This window comes from Cydia amplana, chromosome 20, assembly GCF_948474715.1.
Source record: "Cydia amplana chromosome 20, ilCydAmpl1.1, whole genome shotgun sequence".
NCBI lineage: Eukaryota > Metazoa > Arthropoda > Insecta > Lepidoptera > Tortricidae > Cydia > Cydia amplana.
This window is the reverse complement of record NC_086088.1, coordinates 10701586-10726788: the sequence shown is the minus strand read 5'-3', so window position 1 is coordinate 10726788 and position 25203 is coordinate 10701586. Positions and strand designations below refer to the sequence as shown.

General features: G+C 36.8%; 3 protein-coding genes across 3 annotated transcripts; 2 read left to right on the top strand and 1 right to left on the bottom strand.

The window, feature by feature from the left end:
* Positions 1–4089: 4089 nt before the first annotated feature.
* Positions 4090–14570, top strand: LOC134657751 (retinol dehydrogenase 13-like; the record flags this gene model as incomplete). The annotated part of the gene is made up of 3 exons (XM_063513316.1): positions 4090–4301; positions 13650–13764; positions 14378–14570. Coding segments are annotated over exons 2-3 (306 nt in total), but the record flags the coding sequence as incomplete, so codon positions are not given.
* A 15-nt stretch (positions 14571–14585) lies between these two features.
* Positions 14586–16715, top strand: LOC134657406 (retinol dehydrogenase 14-like). The gene is made up of 2 exons (XM_063512953.1): positions 14586–14726; positions 15958–16715. The coding sequence occupies exons 1-2, from the start codon at positions 14594–14596 to the stop codon at positions 16701–16703; spliced, it is 879 nt and encodes a 292-aa protein (XP_063369023.1). The 5' UTR covers positions 14586–14593; the 3' UTR covers positions 16704–16715.
* A 4431-nt stretch (positions 16716–21146) lies between these two features.
* LOC134657438 (uncharacterized) lies at positions 21147–24700 on the bottom strand. Its single transcript, XM_063512987.1, has 2 exons — positions 23363–24700; positions 21147–22396 (listed from the first exon to the last, which is right to left on the bottom strand). The coding sequence occupies exons 1-2, from the start codon at positions 24551–24553 to the stop codon at positions 21179–21181; spliced, it is 2409 nt and encodes an 802-aa protein (XP_063369057.1). The 5' UTR covers positions 24554–24700; the 3' UTR covers positions 21147–21178.
* Between the last annotated feature and the right edge of the window lie 503 nt (positions 24701–25203).

Here is a 25203-nt window from a genome sequence, read left to right as displayed (position 1 = left end):
CAAAAACTTGTGACGTAACAACTCAAGAAGAATGACCGCGCTTTCTCGACACCAAATATGCATAAGAAATAATTTCTATAAACATACTTGGACTGTCGTGAATGAAAGTGATAGTAGTGGACAAAATAACTAAAATAATATGAATAAAACAACATGTACTCAATAACTTTCATTCGCCCATTTCGCCGTTAAGAGCCAACAGGAGTGGTCATTTCTCCATACAAACGTACTCGACTATTCCTCCGTGGGGTTTGAAGCTAGAGCAATGATTTTTTCAACACAGATTAATATTGTCAATATCTGTGTCGGACCGTTTTGCTTTTTTTGCTTGTTTTTTAAGAGCCAACAGGAGCTAAGGTTTAAATATTTTAGGTAAATATACCCGTCTCGCTAACGGAAGCGGCTCCTAAAACTAGTGCGATAAGGACAAGGCGAAAAATCCTGCGTAAAAATCTCAAAAATCGAGGTTTCGTACTCGACTGTTTCCTCCTCCAAAACTTAACCAATCGTAACCAAATTTGGAAATCTAAATGATTATGACATTATCTGTGTCGGACCGTTTTGCTTTTTTGACTAATTGATGTCAGTTTTGAATAGCACGCCTCTCATTGCGGCATAGTCAATTAGGCCATTTTGGCCATTTTTGAAGGGCTCTAGCGCCTTAAAAAACAAAAATATCAAAAAAAGCAAAACGGTCCGACACAGATATTGACAATATTAATCTGTGTTGAAAAAATCATTGCTCTAGTTTCAAAACCCACGGAGGAAACATTCGAGTACGTTTGTATGGAGAAATGACCACTCCTGTTGGCTCTTAAGGCGCTAGAGCCCTTCAAAAATGGCCAAAATGGCCTAATTGACTATGCCGCAATGAGAGGCATGGTATTCAAAACTGATATCAATTAGCCAAAAAAGCAAAACGGTCCGACACAGATAATTTCATAATCATTTAGTAGATTTCCTTTGGTTACGATTGGTCAAGTTTTGGGGGAGGAAACAGTCGAGTATGAAACCTCGAATTTTGAGATTTTTACGCAGGATTTTTCGCCTTGTCCTTATCGTACTAGTTTTAGGAGCCGCTTCCGTTAGCGAGACGGGTATATTTACCTAAAATATTTAAATTTCAGCTCCTGTTTCGTCTTAACTATGCTATATATTTATAACATGTCTGTGAAGTAGGTAGGTAGGTAGGTACTTTTACTTCTTTTATAATATAACTTATTTACTTACAGTAGAATAATATAAAACAACATAGTCAATGGAGACCGGTTATCTATCGCCATGCAGTGAAAGTGAACGATCACGACGAGGGTACATGACACGAGTCTTGTCGCATGTCTTGTCCAAAAACAGTCAATTTTTAGGGTTCCGTACCCAAAGGGTAAAAACGGGACCCTATTACTAAGACTCCGCTGTCCGTCCGTCCGTCCGTCCGTCCGTCCGTCTGTCACCAGGCTGTATCTCACGAACCGTGACAGCTAGACAGTTGAAATTTTCACAGATGATGTATTTCTTTTGCCGCTATAACAACAAATACTAAAAACAGAATAAAATGAAGATTTAAGTGGGGCTCCCGTATGTTGTATAATATAACAAACGTGATTTTTGACCGAAGTTAAGCAACGTCGGGCGGGGTCAGTACTTGGATGGGTGACCGTTTTTTTTGCTTGTTTTGCTCTATTTTTTGTTGATGGTGCGGAACCCTCCGTGCGCGAGTCCGACTCGCACTTGGCCGATTTTTTTAAATAATGGTATGTGGAAAAATGTATGTTGGGTGAAATTAACACTTGGCTCTAGGTAACCGGGCAACCGCTGTAGCAATAAGGTTTCCTAAAGTGTCATTCTATGGAACTTGCTAACTATATTTTATGTAAACAGAAGTCACTATGGTAAATTCATCATTCAGAGACATATTTCAATATGGCGGATTGTTTATATAGCAATTACATAGTTAGCAAGTTCCATAGAATGACACCTATACCTACTAGTCGCATCCAGGCCATAATTGTAGAAAAAAAAAAACCAAATCGGTTTCTTTTTTAGAACTGTCAAAACGATTTGCCAATATGGGCAATATGGAATTTGTATCAAAACTGTACGCCAAGCGACGAGTAGATTTTAAAAGTAATTGATCATGGAGTAGGGTAGAGTAGAGACGTACCTAATTGAAAATGTATGGATTGTACCTACCTAACCTATAGGTACACATTTTGAGGTAAGCAGATGGCCCTCCCAACCCCAACAACAGTTACAAACAAGTTGTTTCCACTTAGCGGCTATCTATAAACTCCACTTACGAAACCAGTATAAATCTGGCCCCCTGCATGAATGTTTAATATGAACATAGAGATCATGTTACACTAGACATCAGCTCTCAGAAAGTTTTTGAATAATGGAACTTGACATAAAGCTTTGTCGGTAAACATTCATTTCTCGTAACTCACTTTAAGCTCTTGCGATGATTTAAATTTCGACTTTATGCTTTACGAATCAAAGTCTCTTTTACAATGTAAATCGGATGAATTGCAGAACTTAAGATGATAATGGACGACTCCCAAAAATTCGTTTGCAATTGTTTTTTCGCAGCTAATTCGTCAATAGTTAAACAATCCAAAGAAACACACGAAGTGGCATAGATACGGTTAATTCACAACAGATTGTGTAAAAAGATTTTCCATAATTTCAATGTCAAGAGAGGAAAATGACTATGCTCATTTTTATGGAGAACCGGTCGTCCCGTCCACTTTCCCCTTAAGTGAGTTCCGAACAAACTTAAAGACAGTTATTTTCTGAAGTCCGAGATTGTTTGTTCGGACATTGATTATTGACATTGGCTTTGTGTAGTTGAAGAGAACAGTTAACTATTGACATCTTTTGCCTTCAGGGATTTGCAATAGTAGCAATTTATCGGTATAAAATCGCCATTTATATAACGGAGAATATCTGGATATGCACTTTAGCATCTTCACAATAGAGGCTTTGTTCAGATATTTGTGAACACCTTGGCTTTCAAAAATAAGTTGCCTAAACAAAACGCATTTTTAAAAATATATCATACATTTTACTATAAAATCCAAATTATTATTGAAAGTACTAAGTACCTATATTAAACAAATATTTAAGGAAACACGTTTTTTTAAAATAAAAATACTATTTTTTTAAACGAAATGCCCTATACACACACTATTTTTAAAATGTTAATGTCATTCTATAATTTTTAGTGCCACCGCCAAGTCTCTGAAATTAGTCTCAGTAGGTCACACCTCAGACAATGTCCAGTATTTTTTTAAAAGCAGCGTTGTGGTCATGGCATGGTTCGATATCATCTCAGTAACAATGTTGCCTAGTGCTGTGTAGTTTCTCTTAGATGAGGGGAAATCTGCAGATGCATAGATTACTTATAGATTAAGTATTCGACAACAAAGTGTAAACCTATTACTTCGTTGCCAGGGCATATGATTCGTGTTACATATGCAACTTACTCAGAAACTATAAGGTGTGTTTTAATAACAAATTTATAATTACGCTCACTACTTTGTTAAACTTTACTATACACTTAAAAATCACGAATTATGGCTTGCAACTAACGGAAACTTTTTTATTGATTTTTTTGAAGTTTTTCGTTAATTCCATAATATAAGTTATTAAAAAACTTACGAGAAATGATAATGCATTGAAAAATACATACAGTATGTTGGCATAATATTAATAATAGGCGTACCTAGTAATAAGTATAATTTACTAACAATAGAAGTCATAATTTACTAACAATAGAAGACGCGTAATTAGACAAAAAACAGTCAAACATAAAGCAAAGACTAAAAAATGAAAAAAAAAATACGGTCACCGCTACCTCATTAACATTGAGTATATTTTCACACTTATAGGACGTTCACTTCAAATGTTTTTTCCAAAATATAACAGTAGCATCATTTAAATTCAGCAATTTTAAATTATCTAACTGTTAAAAGCTTCACGAAAACTTTATATTACATAGAAATGCACTGTTAAGTAATAAACCTTAAGACTTCATACTAGAGATCACTTTACAATACAATAAAAGTAAATCAAAGAAAGTCTTCAGGACAAACATAAGCGTGCAGATGCCGTCGACTTTTTTCCAAAGCCACAAGGGCGTTTTGGTGCGACTTGCAAGAAAATAAAGAAAAGCTTTTGGAGGCATCGCGGGTATGCCGGAGTACCAATCAGTTAGAGCAGATCCGCAGACGAGCGTACACGTGACTTTATTTCATATCAAATTACTTGAGAACGTGTTTATCGAAGAGAAGATAAATCAGCCGGTGAGTGAATACTTTGGTTTTATGTGACCCGATGTCTATTCTTTCATATAATTTAGGGTTTAGGAACCTATATAGTTTGTTTGTCCATCTTTCTGTCAGACCGCGGCCTCGACATAGCTCATAAGACCATTAGTAATATAAAACTAAAATTAAACCGACAAAGTAGTGAAATAAAGCCTTTATTAGCTTTACAGTGTCATTTCACATATAAACATTGAGAAACGTTATTTGATCAAAAGAAAATCTCGAAAATAATCGCTCAGAAGTTCTAATATAATATGTCCCCCTTCAGAGGTAACCTTTGATCTAAAAATATTGAAAATTAAAGTAAGGCATATGACAAATGACTTGATGAAATATTATTTAGAATTTGCTCAGTCAGCAAATTTTGAGTTTTGGCCCAGGGATCCTCACGTACCTCCAAACCAGAGTAAATACGTATGACCCAATTATGACTATTCCGGTGAAAGCAATTTTAGTTTCATTTATAAGAAAATGAAATTTAAGTATAGCAATTATTAAGGAAATGAGTACGAGATAAGATAGAATTATGGTCAATGCTTGTAACTGTGTAATGATAGTGCAATTTACACTTAATTATATCAACGTGTGCACTGTGCTTAGCGTGATCTCATACACTTATATTGCATAGAAGCTTCTGCAACAATCACACCTTTTGAGTTGAAGGCGTCCATAGGCTACGGCTAGGTACGCTGACCATTAGCCTTTGGGCGGCCAGATGCTCGTTTGCCACCAAGGTGGTATAAAAAAGGGGGTCAGCAACGCGCATTTTTTTAATGTACCTACCTCTAGCAAATATTCAAATCTGTATAGGTAGGTAATAGGTACATAAACACTGTCTGCTACAACCAACAAAAACTTCTACATACTTATTACATACTTATGCAACTAATACTTACAAATGCCTCCTTGGTACAATGCCTCAAGGGCCTATTTTAGATATGCTAGTTTTTAATTTATTTTAGTAATACCTGTATATATCTTGTTTGTAAATAAATGATTATTAAGTCCTAAAAAAAACTTACATAATATGCAAATGGCATTTAAATCTTCCCCCATCAAATCATGTCAATTAGAATAAACGATGGTGTTTTGTATTTGGTCCGCGGTGGCGAGAAAGCTGCTTCGTGTCCGTCAAATTACCCAGAATTTCTAATGACTTGGCTGTACTTTTACAATTTTGCTCAAGCGGGTGCCGTTAGGTACGCTATTTCTTGCGGCCTGTCAGTTGTTCGAAACTGTCAACTTTTTGTTCTAACTGACAGGCCGATACCGTCCGGCGGACTGTTAATCAGCCCCCTTTATAATATTTTTGTGTAATTACGCAATTTACACATACCATTTGTTGCCTAAAGCTCTTACTTATGTTTTTTTTTCCAAAAAGTTTTGGCAAAAACAGCTTTTGGGTATGAAAATTTATTATTAAAAGTTTGAAATTAAGGTTTAGAGCCTAGAGGATGGTTTAAGCTAGGGACATCCATCAGATCCGTTTGGCAAATGTTTCTGGCGGATAAATCAGTCAATCGCGGTCTGTGGATAGATCTGCGACAGACAAATCTGTGCCTAGTTTCCGCCATAGATTGACAGATTTGATCGACATAGATACATACAAGTATTATATACCTACATACGTAAATCATAAATTTTCTAATTTTATACAAATTTCTTATTTTTGGCATACATTTCATACATTTCTTAGATCGTATCGTATACAGTGTGTAAGTCAAATACGGGCAATAAATTAAACCAGATATAGAATTTACCCGTCTTATCATTAATTAAGATGTTTTTTTAAGTTACACTTAATTATGACCCCGTGATTAATTTTTTCCACATGTACCGAGCAGCAATGTACTGTAAACATTAAGAAACAAGATGATAATGACATTACGAAATACGAGCTTTTCATAGTAACTGCCAACAAGCGTTGACAGTTACTTTAAAAAGCTCGTATCCCGTAACGTGTGTGGTGTATTACATTGCGGGCCGAATTATTTTGTATGGTTATAATTTTCAATGCATTTCTAAGTAAAATCTATCTCAATATACTTTTTAGGTCCTATGCTAACCACCGTTTAAATATTCGCCCGTATTGGATTTACACACTGTATATTGTACACTTTATAAACTTACGGCGTTATCCATAAACGTCTGCTAAGTTACTCAGCTGAATTATCGTCGTTTGTCCCTCTCTATGGCATAACGACAGATAGGGACAAACGACGATCGTCAACTGAATAAATTTAAATATCTTTCACATCCCATCCATCAACTTTCCCTTTGTCATCTTAAGACGTGCGTGTTAAGACCTTTGCGACCTCATAACTATAAAAGAGTCATTAATTCATTGTCACGTTTCTATTCAGACTGCAACTGCACTAAACCTATTGATACTTAGTCTTAAACTCTTAGACCCGTAGCAATAACTTCTAAAGTTATAAGAATATTCATGTTGCTTATTTTTTACATATAGTTTACAGACCATATACTAAACCTAAAAATTATAATTTGTGTCATCCTAGGTATTTGCTTAGGTATTTCTTTTATTAAACTGCTTTCAGTAAAAAGTATAGGATTGCAATGGACGTAATTGACACAAACTATGTTTTCACACTAAAAAAACTATCCTAAATGCAACACAGTCACATTTTTTTCTCTCGAATATTCTTTTCTCCAAAATAATTCAAAATAAAAATATTTCCCACAAATTATCAAATAACTAAAGCAAATTATATGTATGACACAAAATGAAACGTAAGATTGACATATTCATACAGTATTCTTAAGCGAAAAAAGAATTTACTTTAATATTTTATTAACTTAGGGCTCAAAATATAGCCAGCGCTACAGATCTGTTGCTAGGCATTATGTGCCTATTATACTCTAGTCTCACAAGTAGCAAAAATGACGTGACGTATTTGATTGGTCAGACTATTATGCATATTTATTAATAAAAAAAGCTTTTATTGACTATTTTTACTGGCATAGTTCATGAAATCAATTTAAGAAACACCTTAGTTATACAAGTATTTATAATAAGTATATAAGTAGGTACCTACCTACTTATCTATAAGTAATACAATTGAAAACGAAACGGTAAAAAAACTAAGTACATTTAAAATTGGAAAGTAAAATGCTTCAAACCGTTGATACAGTTCCATTCCGTTACAGTTTGAATATTTAACGAATTCATTAGACGCCCAATTAGTTTAATTACTAAACTTAAACTTAAAAATTCGTATGGTTCAGTTATTTTTTAGTTTATGAAATTAGGTGGTGATGTTTACGCATGTTTGACGAGACTTGGCCGTGCTCTGCTGTGCACCTAGTTGTAAAAAGGAAGTTACCATTTCTACTCAGAATCACTAGCTCTTTCTATCCTAATAGGAGAAAAAATGTGTCCCAAAATTTCCATACATTTTATGAAACAGTCAGTCATACAGCCTATGAAAAATGGTGACGGAATGGAAATAGTGTCCTTCTAAGGACACTTTTTTTCTCCTATTAGGATAGAAAGAGCTCGTGATTCTGAGTAGAAATAACATAAAAAATCCCAAATTTGAAAAATAAAAAGTGTAGGGGACAACTTTAAAAAATAAAAGCGGCCAAGTGCGAGTTGGACTCGCCCATGAAGGGTTCCGTATTTAGGCGATTTATGACGTATAAAAAAAAACTACTTACTAGATCTCGTTCAAACCAATTTTCGGTGGAAGTTTACATGGTAATGTACATCATATATTTTTTTTAGTTTTATCATTCTCTTATTTTAGAAGTTACAGGGGGGGGGGGGACACACATTTTACCACTTTGGAAGTGTCTCTCGCGCAAACTATTCAGTTTAGAAAAAAATGATATTAGGAACCTCAATATCATTTTTGAAGACCTATCCATAGATACCCCACACGTATGGGTTTGATGAAAAAAAAATTTTTGAGTTTCAGTTCGAAGTATGGGGAACCCCAAAAATGTATTGTTTTTTTTCTATTTTTGTGTGAAAATCTTAATGCGGTTCACAGAATACATCTACTTACCAAGTTTCAACAGTATAGTTCTTATAGTTTCGGAGAAAAGTGGCTGTGACATACGGACGGACAGACAGACGGACAGATAGACAGACAGACAGACATGACGAATCTATAAGGGTTCCGTTTTTTGCCATTTGGCTACGGAACCCTAAAAACGCCCATGTACAAAATTCTTCGTGCTAAGAATCATTTTTCTTGAGTAATATTTGTTACATTTAAAAGTTACAATGGTTACCATATTGGCGAAGGCGGCGAAGTTGTTCAATGTAAGCCCAATTGTACAAGTACATTCGCCATCAAACAACAACAAATACAAATACCTGAACACGCCTCTATTGTCAGGGCGTTAGAGTGCGTGTTCAGATATTGTGTGCCTTGGCCGCTCCGATATAGGTATCTGATGGCGAGTGTACCTAGGTATAGTTTGTAGCTTTCTAATAGACCCCGAAGGCTAATCCTATTGTCTATTGTTCAGTAAAACCGCACGTGCTACTTACCTGCAAAAAAGGGTCCTAATTATTCTATTTGGCACCTGAGCGCGGGCTAGTCCAACGCTCAAAAAACCAGTGTAGGTGCGCTCTCCGATAACGCGCCTTTGTTACGCATCTCGATGACACATTTTAGACTGGTTCTGTAGCGTTCGACTCGCCGGCACTCAGTAACCGAAGTACCGATTTTTTATGCAGGTGGTTGTGGCACGTGGCACGAGCGGTTTTTCTTAACAATAGACAATAGGATTAGCCTTCGGGGTCTATTAGAAAGCTACAAACTATAATAATTAGATCGTTATACACGATGCTTCCTGTAACAGGAGCAATAAATTAAACTAAAGGCTGTACTCCTCAAACTGACCAACATTTGTTCAGTAACTTTTAAAAATTATGAATCCTTTAAACTTCCTCTTTTTCATACAAAATAAATATTGCCTTCAATGTACGCTGACATCAGTGTGTTTGACATGTGTTTGACGTTGCTTGTCACGCTTTAAACATAACAAAATTTGCAATACATTGCGTCTTAGAATAAACTTGAAAGTGTAATAAAAATCAAAACATTAGTTATTTTCAAAAGTTGCTGAACAAATGTTGGTCAGTTAGAGGAGTACAGCCTACAGTTTAATTTATTGCTCCTGTTACAGGAAGCACCCTGTAATCTGTATGTAATCAGCATATTTAGATCATTCTTCTGCTACTCCTAGGCATTAGGCCTTCTAAGATGACTAAACTAGATTTGGCTGTTCATGTCCAGTGCAGATATCGGACTTAATAAAGACATTTTTATCTTATAGTTTAATTATATTTAGTAAGGCTTGATTTTCTTTTATTTATTTATTATGGAAACAGATGCCATAAGATATCTATATTTTTTGCTCCTTAAGAAAGAATGTACAATAAGCGGAATTAACGCCAAGACAATATAGGTATATCTTAAGTTAGTTAACTAATTAGTTAGACTTATATCGACCGGGATATGAACCGTGATTACCTTTTGTATTGTTGTACCGTGAATCATTCAAAAGTGTAACTAATTAGTGTTTCTTGCCTTAAGAGTCACAATTGAATGTACAACCAAATCGTGACAGAAACAACCAGTGAAGTAGAATTTAGCTTTAAGTGTCAAAATAATATTATCATTAGTTATCATAATAATCATTATGCTAATGTACAGTTACTTAATACATATGCCGCAAATGCAATATCAAACAGAAAACTGTTTACTAATGGATCTTCACATTACATTAGCTACCCACAACTTTACAAATTCACTTGTGAGAGGCGCCACTGTCTTCGACTCTTCGTGTTACTTACTATTTAGTATTGTCAATGAGCATTCCATGAAATTGTCTACCGTTATCCCGCAATTTTCTGGAGATTTTGCAGATATAGGAGTAACTTTTTCTGTGACTAATGGTCAGATATATGCCCAGAAAAATAATTATCTGCTTTAAACGCAACCAACGCAGAAAAAAGTTATAATAGGTAGTATAGGTACACAAAATAAAATGCGTTTACATGTACGGAGCAGCCCGTGATTTTTTTCCAAATTGCATATTTAACCACTCACATGCTTTTCGCAACTGTAGTTGTCACCCTTATTTTATTATAATAATAGAGGTCAATGAAAAATATCAATCATGTGACTGGCATTAGCCGTATCAGTGCCCTATTGTCAACGGCTAATTGGCACATTTTCCTTAGAACAACGTTTAGTTCCGTATTTGTCCGTCGGTATGTAAACAATTATGTACTTAGTATGCGAGTGGGGAAACTCAGAACTCAGGTTACGAACTTTAGTTGGTAGCAAATGATCTTGTATCTGTAGTTGCGTGAGGTTGTGTGGCATTTGTGTGGTTAATTCTAACGTTATTTTAATTTGTGGTTAATGTAGGTATAGAACATTATAAACGGTGTATTGCGTGAGCCTTGAACATATTAGTGAGAAACGTGAGTAATTTTGTGTTATAATTTTGTAATAAATCCGACACAAATGAAAGATTTTTCGGAAACTTATTTTAATATAAGGGACATTTTCCAAGAACTTGGCTTATATTTTTAAACCTTGGGTTTTTGTTGTCTAGGATAAAAACAACTTTATCTCGAAGTAGTAATGTACCTAGAATGACCCAGATGATATTTTTGATTTACCTATATTGGGACTTCAATTTGATACGGGCCGTATCATACCTATATGTTTTCACATACCTACCCACATTGTAAATATTTAACTTATAAAAAAACACAAACAGTTAATAGGAAAAAATGCATACTATAAAGTGAAAACCACCTGGAATGAATATTTATTCAATATTAAAAAAAACCTTTTTATGCCGTACGGTCAACAACTGTATAAAATTTACATTTATAAATATTATAATATGTCATATATTTCTTTTTTACAAGTTTTATTTACATATTTTAATTTAAATGGGTATCGGACGTAGTTTAGAGAACACGATCCATCCTCAACATTTTGTCATTAACATTAATTTACGACATATCCAAATTTTATTGAGTCTTTTTGTGGGCCCTTTTCCCTAAAGCTAAATTACTTAGGTAGGTACAATGTCACAGAAAAGTGTATGGTTGACTCTTCAACTACCGGTAAAGTTACATAAAGTGACGTTTACTCATTCGTCAACGTCCTCAAACAACTACTAGTCATAATGACGACACCGTATCAAATGTAGGTATCAATACGATTGATCCATCAAAACCAGTATTGAAGGTTATCTGTGAAGAAGCGAGTTCCGTGATGTCTTACTCTTTATATCTTGTTCTAAATCGTCATTTTAATTAAGTGAAAGTGCTAACAATGTGTGATCGTTGTGCGGAACCATTTTTGTATTTATTTGGATTCAAACAATTCTCTATATGGGTGTTTCTGAGTAAGAATTTTATAAACACTTAAGTTTGTACATCAATGATTAGTATACAAGCTTAGTCTAGTACGACGTCGGTGGTAAACAAATATAGCTTGTCCGGTAATGAGTGGTTACTGTAGCCTATGGACGCCTGCAACTCCAAGTACCGTGCTTTGTCGGCCTCTAGATACCTGTGTACTCGTTTTTGATTAGGTACCTACTCACGTTAGCATAGTACTAGCTGTGCTTAGTTTGGAGCTAGGCTAGGTTGATCCGTACAAGCTTGTCCCTAAGTACCTATTATAAAAGAATATATAATTTGTGTAATGTTCATTTAGGTCTTTTGTGATGAACTAAAATAATCTTAGAGTATTCCATAAGTACTTAATTTCAAGTTCTTTAACCTATCTACCTATTTCATATGACAGTGCATTTGAATTCATACAATTAGGTCACTTTGCGACATTGTAACTAATTTATATTCTGTTCAAAACACAATGTCAACTGTTGAAACGTAAGTATTTTGTAATTAATTAATTATTATTCTATTCCGCGCTTTAGTTTAGTGTCCGGTTTTGCAACTGGATTAAGTATCTATTTTCTTTCTCGGTAATAGTAATATGTCAATTGGAGTGAAAGTTATGTGCGATTAGTAAACGATTCAGCAGTAGATAATGCTCATTTTGTGTATAAATGTTACTGTTAATATACGTACGTAATCATTCAATTGGGCGTTTTTTTTTGTTGTCCCAAACACTTTTTTTTCAAATTTGGGTTTTTTATGTTATTTTTACTCAGAATCACGAGCTCTTTCTATCCTAATAGGAGAAAAAAAGTGTCCTAAGGTTTTTATTTCCATTCCGTCACCATTTTTCATAGACTTTGTATGGTGGTCGCGTAATGGAAAGATCGAAAAATGTATGGAAATTTTGGGACACTTTTACTCCTATTAGGATAGAAAGAGCTCGTGATTCTGAGTAGAAATAACATAAAAAATCCCAAAATTGAAAAAAAAAAGTGTTTGGGACCACAAAAAAAACGCCCAATTACCTAACTACTACATTATAATTTATAACACTGATTTAAGCCTTCACGATTTTTGAAGTGAAAACTTCTTTAGCGGCGCTGTGCACTTTTTGAGGTGGGAAAAAAATGTTATACTCGCGACAGATCACGTGACCGTAAGACGGACACGTGACCTGATCGAAAAACTTACAATATCATTGAGTTTTTCTTTATTGCTTTAAATGCCATGTAGTGAGTTTCCCTCTAACTGGTATTAATATAACTCGAGTACTAACAGTGATCTGCTTAGGGGTTTCAAGTAATGCGACGAAATAACGCTAGATGGCGTTAACCTCAATTATATCTACATAATAGTGCTGCAGACATTTTGCACTAGTCATTGAGTTTTCACTTCTGGCGGCACTCCCGGAGTGCAACCCGTTGTTTTTTACCCATTATTACCTATTTAAATACCTACTAAACCTCATTTTATATGACTTTGACCCATGTTCTTTCACTGATGTGTTAAAATTGTGAAATATCAACGCCAACGCCATCTACCCGAGTATAGGCGAAAGTTGTGGCGCCATCTATTCGAGAATAACTTTTTCTTGATTTCCGAAGCACGTTTTTTCTTTAGACTTACTTATACGGAGTTACATGGGTGGATCAACTATTTATTGTTGTTATTCTGTCCGGTCAGCCAAGAGACATGCACACCACCTTCTTCTCAATGGAAAGGGTTTATAAGTATCACAAAAAAGCGTGTTTGGTGAATTTTAATACCTAAAAATCAGGTTTCAAAGAGTGACCCAGGAGAACGTAACCATGGCAACGAGTGACGAGAAAAAATTGATTCACCCCATTCACCCATCACATATATCTTTGGAATTACTACTAAATAAGATTCGTAACTAACAAACTCACCTATTCCAGACATGATTGTCGCCGAAGCCTGGAGGTCCAGCTACCTCTTCTGGGTGTTTCCGCTCCTCATCGTGCTGATCATCCTCGCTGTGCTTGGCGTCTTCACCGTTCTCCTAGGAATCAGGTAAATGACAGTAGATGGCGCTGACGGTCTGGAGGTGGAGGGTTGATAACAGATAAATTGCGTTGTAGCAGTTTTTAGCTAAATTTAATAATTACTGGATATATATACTTGGTCAACCAGATCTTGACAGTAGAAAAAGGCGGCAAATTTTAAAAATGTAGGCGCGAAAGGATATCTTCCCATAGGAAATTTGAATTTCGCGCCTGTTTTTACTGACAAGTTTTGGTTGACCAGCTATATTTTGAATATTTAACTATTGTATTACTGCCTTAAGTAGGGTAGTGGCTCCTAAAAATAACTACGACACAGTGAAGTTGAGCAATTCATAAAAAAATTAAATACTTTGGCTTTTGGTTTCTTCAGTTACTTTGGCAACCACGGAATCATGCAGGTATTGCAGGTACCTCTGCCAAGCCTCAACACTGTTACTAGTGACATCTAATGCAAGAGTATACCGAAACTCGCTCGTGGCGGCAATAGATGGCGCAATGATCAGAATTATTACTCTAAATCATCTTTTAGACTTTTTAGAGCGTATACTCACACCTGGTCCTTCGAACCGGATACTCTAATTTTAAACAACAGGGAATTATTTTAGCCTCTTATTTTTTAGGTTATACGCGCAATTCACCTGCGGCCGCTACCGCGGTAAAGCCAGGATGGACGGCAAGACAGTGATCGTGACCGGCTGCACCAGCGGTATAGGCCGGGAGACGGCCAAGGAGTTGGCCAAGCGGGGCGCTACCGTCATCATGGCTTGTAGGAATATTGAGGCGGCTGAGAAGGTTAAAGGTGAGATATACTACAATTCACCTGCGGTAAGACCAGGATGGACGGCAAGACAGTGATCGTGACCGGCTGCACCAGCGGTATAGGCCGGGAGACGGCCAAGGAGTTGGCCAAGCGGGGCGCTACCGTCATCATGGCTTGTAGGAATATTGAGGCGGCTGAGAAGGTTAAAGGTGAGATACACTACAATTCACCTGCGGTAAGGCCAGACTGGACGGCAAGACAGTGATCGTGACCGGCTGCACCAGCGGTATAGGCCGGGAGACAGCCAAGGAGCTGGCCAAGCGGGGCGCTACCGTCATCATGGCTTGCAGGAATATTGAGGCGGCTGAGAAGGTTAAAGGTGAGATACACTACAATTCACCTGCGGTAAGGCCAGGCTGGACGGCAAGACAGTGATCGTGACCGGCTGCACCAGCGGTATAGGCCGGGAGACGGCCAAGGAGTTGGCCAAGCGGGGCGCTACCGTCATCATGGCTTGTAGGAATGTTGAGGCGGCGGAGAAAGTTAAGGTGAGATCTATACTAGGGGTACATACAGTCAGTAGCGTAGCGTAGTGGGGGCGGGGGGGGGGGGCGGCGGCCCGCACCGAGCGGCACTTTTAGGGGGCGGCAAAATTTCAGAATAAATACCAATAATATCGTATAAATATTTGAACTATTTCAGTCGCACTTATTATATTGAAATACGTAAGCTAGGGGGCGGCAAAATTTTCATCCGCCCCGAGCGGCCGAGACCCACGCTACGCCACTGCATACAGTGCTACAGTTACACTCTAAACTGACCATCCGTGGAAAGGGTTACGAATTGTCATATATTAGTTAGTGGGGACGACCGTACCCGATACTGAACTTTTGCCCTGACATAATCTTTGGTCTGGGATTTCTGGGTCTGCGTTTTAGATGACATGCTAGGTATTTAGAATTTTACGAGAAGTAAAAAGTAGGTCGATATTACTCGTACCTTTGTTTACTGAACAAGTGTATATACAGTTGATATACATCAGTTAGATTAGTAAAGCTATACAACTAGCCAAATTTGTTGACTTGTCATTCCTGGGGTCCCCTTCAATACTTACCTATTCGCTAGGTGCACGACTGGTGCTGCCCTCATTTTGGCAGACTTTCTACGTTAAATCTTATGGAGTAAAATTAGTTCAAGCGGCTGCCGCTAGTACTAATTTCAGACATTCCATAAGATTACCTACCTGTGTTTGTGACGATCAGCGCCACTTCCCCCTCCACCGACTGCGCACCTTGCCAATATTTACAATGCTGTTAGATATGGGAAATACCGACCAAAACAAGTTCTAGGTAATACTTACTCTTTGTTCTAGGTACCGTTCTTGATAATATGACTGCACCATGTTCAACATTTCCTCATATGTCCCTTTTCTTTTTCCAGAGAAAATCATCGACGCCACAAAGAACTCCAAAGTCGAAGTGAAGAAACTGGACCTGAGTTCATTTTCTTCCATCCGCGCTTTCGCCGAAGACATCAACAAAAACGTCCAAAAACTGGACGTGCTCATCCACAACGCTGGATACGCTGAAACCTTCAAGAGAAACAAGTCTCAGGATGACATTGAACTAACAATGGCTACCAATCATTACGGTCCTTTCTTGCTAACACATCTTCTCATTGATTTATTGAAGAAAAGCGCGCCATCACGGATTATCGTCGTCGCTTCTTCCCTGTACCGTCTAGCCACGTTTAATCTTGAAAACCCGAACCCAACATCAACTTTACCAGGCTATTTGTACTACGCGTCGAAGGAAGCAAATATCCTCTTCACCAAAGAGCTGGCAAGACGTTTAGAAGGTACCGGAGTTACAGCCAACTGTCTTCATCCAGGCATGATTGACAGTGGAATTTGGAGGTCTGTCCCCGTGCCTTTAAGCTGGGGTCTCTGGGCTATCAATAAGTGCTTCTTCAAGACGCCGTTCCAGGGATGTCAGACGTCAGTTATGCTGGCTGTAGATGAACAGCTTGAGAAGGTTACTGGGAAGTATTATTCGGATTGTGCTGAGAGCGCGTTGTCGGAGTCGGTTTCTGATCCGCAAAGGGCGAGGAAGCTTTGGGAAGTGTCGGAGAAGATGGTGAAGCTTGAGGAGAATGAGCCGAGGATTGAAGCAGGAGTACAGCAATAAGAGCATATTGAAATGCCCAAACACCACAGGCGTGTATACATAAGGGAAGGAATGGAAAGATTTTCGAGGTCCTGGTAGGCTTCCGTAGCTCAATTGGTTAAGAGCAACACACGGATTGTGGAGGATGCGGGTTCCAGTTCTGCCGGAAGCGTAACTTTTTCCGTTTTTTCCTTTAATATAAAATTTGGAATCGCTGGCAGGCGTATCCGCTTGTTAAAAATTGATTTAATATGGAAATGGCACGAAAACGAAACAGCAGACATATTTTACATTTGAAACTAGCGTTGGGGATTTTGACAGTATCGATTTAGCTCCTTGGAATGAGGGCACTTTTGTTTTTTATTATTAAGTAATTCATCAGACAAAGCCTTTTGATTATCTGGTAATTTGATCAGTAGGTAAGTATCCAACGCGATGCCGCTTGTTGTATCATGGCGACCCTGTGAGAGTCGTCTTTGGAGATCTTAAAAAGATTTTAAAGAAAACAAAAGTGCCAGTTTTCTCGCCTTGATGTCGTTATAAAATCTTTTGAAATGCGATATGCGATGAAAAGTACGAATTTAATCTTTTGTATTACAATTAGTTGATGTTCAAACTAGGAGTGGAAGGCTCAAGTAGGTTTACGTATTAAAATTATATATTAACTCTTCGACGAGTAACATTAGGCTTTTGACTTAAAAGTACATTATATAAATATTGAAGTTCCATAATATGTTTCATATTCTAAGCATTTTTCAATATTTGACAAAGAACTATTGAAAAATTAGATACAACTACGCTAAGCTTGTAATGATATTAACTTATTTTTGGAAATATTTTATTTACATTAAGATGTTTTTTTTTACAATAAACGTTTATATAAAATTAGTTTTGTCTTATTAAGTTTTCATTTAACTGTGATCTAAAACTCGAGATGCCATTTAATTATAGGTCCTTAAGAGTCATTTTTAAATGGCAGATTATAACATTTATAAGCACCAACTTACCCTACAGACCGAAAGAAATTTTTTTGCTCAATTTCCATTTTTAAATCGGACAGGACTAGTAGGTGACGAATAAAATGGAATAGACGCATGTGACGTCACGGTCACCTATTCTTAATTTGTTTCCATATAAATTCTATAACTATAACCGCTAATCTTTTTGACACTTCTAAAAAAGGAACTGATTTGACTAGTAACTGCCGTATTCGAACTTCAAGATATCCACAAGAGACGACACGTACTAGATCCATTCTAGATACGTTATAGTTTAGATTTCAACTAGTTCTCTTTTGCAGCGCAATTCGGGCAACCAATGTCACTTTTACGATACATTGTGTTAGATATCTATTAGATGTGAATTAGATCTCTAAGTAATATCTTGTGGAAATCGTTTAAGAGTATCTCCAGAATCGCGGAAATGTCAAATTTGACAGGTTAGATCTTAAACATATCGTTATCGTATCTTAGCGATGTCTAAAAGATATCTATTAGATGTCTATTACAAAATCCGAATCGGGCCCTAAGTCAAGTAGCGTACAGATGTACTTGCATAATTGTTTTCCATCGTATTTTCTCGGTTTTGTCATGTTAAACAATCGTTATTTATGATAAAATATATTATTCGAGAAAGAACTGAGGCATAATTTTAAACTATCCAGTATCGATGTAGGTAATGTGACTCAGCCGTCTTTGTAAAGGGCAGATGCTGGTTTTTTAAATAATGAAGGGGCCAGAATATTACATTTCGGACACGAGCATGATAAGCCATTTCAAATGGCGGGCCGAGGTAAAGCTGCAGGACAGCAGAGCTTGGAGACGAACAAATAGTGGTGTATTAAAAAGCAAGTCATGTTACTTAAGTCTACGTACTTTTTGTACCGAGACCATAGAGAAAAAAATACATAGAGTGCTCACTCCATACATCACTTCAGACTATTAATTTCAGTGTCAACATCTAGCATCGAGTAGCGGAACTATCAGTATTGCTACTTGACAATAGATGTAGCACCGACCGGAAAGTCTTATCTCAACAGCATAAGACTTTCCGGTCGGTGGCGACATCTATTGTCAAGTAGCAGTACTGATAGTTCCGCTACTCGATGCTAGATGCTAATAGTCTTTTTGGTACTAAAACTGATGTATGGAGTGAGCACTCTATGTATTTTTTTCTCTATGCCGAGACGGACTGATATAGCAATACGACACGTTCGTACGTTTCTGTGAAAATACGATGGAAAATAATTATGCACTAGACCGGTACATCTGTATTATGACATCGTTTAACCGCGTCTATCATACATTGAGTCATTTTTAGAGAGTACGTAGAGGAAGCATAATTAAACAACTGCTTACACTATGATTATGTATTTTCATATTAGTATGCTGTATTTTGTGCAATAAGTTATGGGTGAGTGAAACTAAATGTATAGGAAGTTTTATATAAGTCTATAAACAGCCTTAACAAGCTAATAAGGCTATATGTATAAGGCAACATAGTAATATAATGCTTTCAAATACCTAATTATCATAGTAGATCCCACAATTGGGCAGACTTCTCATACCTAGATGAGAAGAGATACCTATAGCTGGTCAACCAAATCTTGTCAGTAACAAAAGGCGCGAAATTCAAATTTTCTATGGGACGCGATCCCTTCGCGCGTACATTTTTCAAATTTGCCGCCTTTTTCTACTGTCAAGATCTGGTTGACCAAGTATAGTTCACAAATGGAATGTCAGTTGACCTGCCCTAGCTGAAAAGTCGTTTGACTTTCTACATGTAGCTGGTCAACCAAATTTTGTCAGTAAAAAAAGGCGCGAAATTCAAATTTTCTATGGATCGATATCCCTTCGCGCCTATATTTTTCAAATTTGCCGCCTTTTTCTACTGTCAAGATCTGGTTGACCAAGTATACCTACATAGTATAATATAAACAAGCAAGATATGTCAGTAGCAATGTAAAGCAAACTAAAGTATGGTATCCCTAGGAAACGAACAAAAAGCAGCAATGTACATCGAACGATGAAATGTAAACAAAACAATTCCACAGATAAGATATAAATGACACGATTTTCGAGCAATTTAAACGTGTTGCAAACTCGCGATTTTTCAAATTTGCCGCCTTTTTCTACTGACAAGATTTGCTTAACCAAGTATACTTCGTTTATTTTCGGATAGAAAAAGGGGTAATCAATCTTGGTGCGCCTTTTTATAAAAAAAAACGCTTTAAAAAATTGCAACTATTACTTATGTTATGAGTCTTATGTAAGTACAAAATAATGTAAGTATACGTCCTTGATATACAATTGTTTCATATTTGCTGTGATATATTTCACAAAACTGTTTTTCCATAAAAAGACACGTCAAGACACAGACAATCCAACCTCTAGACATAGCATAGTCGCGCTACCCCCTCTGCCACACATACGGTAGCGTTACTCCATCTTCGAGTCAATCCCGTGCCGTGATTGGTCCGTGTCTTTGAACGGACTAATCACGGCACGGGATTCGCTCACCTCGTCCCCCCGCACCCCCGTATTTTTGGCAGCATCGGTTTCATGAAAGAATTGGCCTAAGCTCAGTCTAGAGGTTGGATTGTCAGTGGCTGTGATATATTTCACAAAACTGTTTTTCCATAAAAAGACACGTCAAGATCACTTCTTTCTAATGCCAAATACAACGAAGTATAGCTTCAATTATAGTTTCCTTTTAATAATAAATTTGACAGCGATAGTAGTTAAGGGTCATCTACAACTTGCGTCAATATTTTAGGAAGAATTGTACCATAATAAAATTATAGATGTGAGGAAAGCAGAATATGAAAAGTGATAGGCAATTCGAAAATCGTAAAATTCGTGTGACGTGATTTGTGGACGGACCCTTATTATTACTACAAAGTGTTTATGTATAGAAAAACTGACATTTCAAGCAAGTGGAATTGACAATTCATGATTTAATTTTATGGCATGTTTTTTTACTCAACCTACCTTGGCTACATCATTAAAGTAGAACATTAAATGAGAAATTCATTAACAAATAACATACAAGCAACAGCAGTTCCTATACTAATATATACAAGGTGATTTTGTTACATTCCGATAACTTCAAGGAAAAATCCTTACATTAAATGTTTTTTATGTTAACAGTTCATACTTCGGTGCATACAGCATGCACTATATTTTTATGAAGAAAAAGTGCCAAATAGTTTAATTCGTAAGAAAAAAAATTATATTAACCATTTAGTCACGAATGTCGGGTACTCCGGAATCACTCCCGAATTTCGAGTCAAGAGGAACTCTAACATAATGGAATTATGAGTGATTTTTAGAATTACCCGACGATTGGAAATAATTGCGTGAGGGTCAAGGGTAAAATAAATATTCAAAAACCCCTTACGTAGTTAATGGACGCCCCCTTACACCTGAAATATTTCGTTTTTGAAAATGTAAATGTAAATCGGAATCCAACAAAAACATGGTGCATAAAACGTAAGCTCAGTCTATTAGATCGAATTGATCTAAAAACGTGTTATCGACACCTAATGCCGTCCCTAAACTCTCTCTAGCCTTCCTGCCTTCAGTCTTTTCCATGTCATCACAAACCTCCTCCAAAAAGTCACTTCCTTTCATCGACAACACACTGCAACTTGGACTTAATAGGTCTGGTAATAAGACCTTATTTGCTGTGAACACATCTACGTTTACTGCATTAAAATCTTTTTCTTCATATATAGTCTTTATTTCATCATCTTTAACTTCTTGTGCGATAACATTTGCGCGTACCTTTTTAAATCTATTAATAATCTTCTCTATAGAGCTTGTTTGTTTTATAGGCACTGGAATTTTGCTTTTTGGAGTAACATTGTCATTATCTATGGATTTCTTTGAGCACATAGACGCTATACCAGACTCTATGCTATTATTTTCAATGTTGTTTATATTGTCGTTCAAATTGTCTATGATTTTAGCTTTTGCTGGCGTTATGACTAAAGTTGGTATAAGGAAATTCAGAGAATCTGTAATTGGTAATTTCTTTGGGGTATCTTTTTCTTCCAAAGTCGTGATACCAGAGACTTCTAAAAGAGAAGGACTGCCTTCCTGCATGATCGACAGTTTTCTATTCCTCTTAGTGTATTTATTTTCTTTATTCTCAAACAGATTTGGCGAGGAATGGCACCGGAATAGTCCATTTTCACTCGAAGTGTTTGAGATATTAAAACCAGCTTTTGAAGTATTTGACGCGTTGAATAGGCCGCCTTTTTTGATGATCATGCTCGGTCGATCCAGTTTGAATTTGTGTTTTTTTGTGCTGCTAGATTTCTTGTGAGTTGACAGTAATCGTTGTATCTGTTGTTTCGTAAAGCCTGCGGAACATTCCGCGATAGTCTCATTGCTTCTCGCTTGTACTTGTGAGATTATTGACAAATTATGCACACTCGTAGCTGAATTCTGACGCTCATAAGCACCCGATATGAAGTTCTTCAGGAAATCATCTCTCGGTGCTTGGTACATTAGGGATCTGTTCTGCGGTTTAACGAAGGATGTGTTAGTTCTTTTTAAGTTGAAGTGATGTTTGGTTGCTCCTAGAGGAGTGAACATGTCGAGGTATGTGTTGTTGTCCCTTTTCATTGAAAGATCCGAGAGATCAGGTAGTGGTGGTATTTCGTTGATGTCTTTTATTGATATAGACTGATCGAATGATAGTGGTGATGGCTGAAAAAAGAGAAATAATGTTAGTAAAATTTGTTTTGAGTTTGCCTTTGAATAGCTTACCACCTTTTGTAGAGAAGAAAGAGTTCGGAAAGGGAAGAGTCGTGGAATGAAATCCATCCTCCGCCCCCGCCACTGACCCAATCCCTCAACCTCACAGCCTTGGAGGATACAACTAAACGGAGTAGCCATTAACAGGCTTTCCCCTCTGTCGAAAATAGGCGGCCAACGGTCATACACAATGTATGGACTGACGTTTATCTGACATGGCTATTTTTACGTTACGCATACATTTGACGTTCCCCTCCCCCGCAAAAATCGGCAGACTATTTGTACAGAAAATTACAGACATGGCGTCTCCGTTTGATTATATTCTCCAAGCTCACAGCGCATCAACCCCTGATCCAGGAACCTCTCGACCCTGAACCAGCCACCCTTCAACCGCCATTCCCCGACCCCTTAACTCCAAACCCTAACCCCCGATCAGTAGCCTTACCAGCTTACCACGAGTTTGACATTGATATTCGCTAGCGTGTGTGTAACTTACTTTGCATCTCGCTCGTAATGGCATATTACATTCCACGACTCTTCTCTTTCCGCACAGACTCTATAAGCTGACGTTCACGAAAATTATGATTATCGATATTTATTGGTATGGTTTGGGTTGACTACAAATTGTATTTTATATGAATAGAGCACTAGGGAGAGCTCCCGGTTTTCTATACAAATACAGTACGGGAGCAGGGAATTCCCGGTTCTCGCCGTACAGACTCAGTACTGGCAGCATTCCCTATATGTAGAGCACACACACATTTGACTATAAAACGTTAAGTGTCCAATGTTGTGCAAGTTGTGTTAAATTGGGCATATTTTAATATTGAACAAAATCAGTAGTTTCACAAGTTGTCTAATCAATTCCTGGCTGGATTTTAAGACAGATGTGTTACAAGCTACATAAAATATGCTTACCTCCAAACGAGCATCAGCATATCTCAATCTTTCCGTCAAAGCTCTCATTGCCTCAACCATCTCCAAATAACTCATATTACTCTGCTCCAAGTACTTATTAAACCTAACTATCTCATCCCCAATCTGTCCGTTCTTTAAAATGTAACTCACTGCCACTATGTACCCTCGAATTAGGTTCGGGAAACTTAGCCGGTCGTTCTTCACTATATTTTTAAGTATATATTTCTGCTGACTGTTCACTTTTTCTTGTAACACTTTTGTACTAATTTCATCAGTATTCGGATTGTATTCAAGTACGAAAGAACTTTTATCTGCCTCTCCAGTTTGCCGTTCTATTAACTCTTTACTTAATTCCATCGTTTTTGATGCTGAGTTTACGATTGGTGACATTTTTATGTTCCATTCCATTTCTAAGCTATCCAGTTCTGAGTCAATACCTTCGAGCCATTTGCTGAAGTATTGAGCAGGCTTGCTAAAGTTCTTTATCTCTAATATACTTGCTTTTGTTTCTTCATTTATCGAATTATCTTTTACAAAACTATCCACTAAACTTGCTACTTTTTCCTTAGGTTTTAATTTAGTCAATTTATCCTCCATGGAACTGATCCCATTTCGAAATAACTCTGCTATTCTCTCATAATTCTTCCTTTTTTCCAAATAATTTGATAACTTCTGCAAAACAACTTCATTTTCTTTCTCAATAGCTTGCACAAAACCTTCCTGATTTTGAGATTTGTATTTTTCCGTAATCTCAGCGTAAAGCTTACTTTGTTGGTCTTTTTTCATCATGGACTTAAGTGTACACTGTACAGCCAATTGGGATAGTTGAAACATAAACAGAGTCACTTTGTAACACGCTGGATTCACTAAATACGATGACATTACCGGAGAAAGCAAGCCTTTACTACTGTAATCTGCTATAAAGCTTGAAAGCTCATTTCTGTAAGCTCTTTCAGTCTTGGTATCATACAAAGGCCATGATAATGAGGACGCCTTTCCTGGATCCACAATAGAAACTAAATAATACGAAAGAGGATTAAACACATTCTGTGTGAGCTTCTCCAAAGCATCTTTATTGAATAATTGCTTCAAATCAGAAGGCAGAGGATACAACTTGCTGATAATGGAAACATTCAAGAATGTTTCTGTTTTCATCGAGCTCACAAGGTCCCGCTGCGCGGATACAGCCATGTTGACACTTTCTGATCACTATCACTTCTAATCCATGTTAACTAGTGAAATATACCCTGCACTTTGAAAAGTATAAATTGTTATTTACGTTTTCTAATCGAAATGAAATATGAGAGAAGCGACTTCAGCGACTCATCACTCAAGCGAGCAAGAGAAACAAATATGATTTCAAATAAACGTCAAAAATTCCGTTACAAGGGAGCGTTTGAGCAGAGGTATTTGATACCGAATTAAATGGTATTCTGCTTTTTTATAATTATATATTTCTCACAAGTGAAAACGACAGTTTTAGGCATTTAGAACAGATCGAGTAACTTTTATTTATTTATTAGCACTTTTGGGAAACGTATGTGTAGAGCAAAGTAGAAATCGAAATTTTATGATACGGTCTCCTAAAACTTAACATATTAGTTTTTTTTTTAATTCTTAAAGTAGGTATAGGTATTGTGATGCCTGTACTATAAATTATATTATATTATTTCTGTTATTTTTTACTCGCTTATTTGCTTCTTCTATTAATATTTGAAATGAAATAAAGATACAAGTTTTCGAAGTATTAACATAAACATTTACGTTCCTAAAGTTTATTTTTCCCTATATATGATTAGCATACTTTGTAAACAAATATCAGCTGTCAAGTATCACAGGCC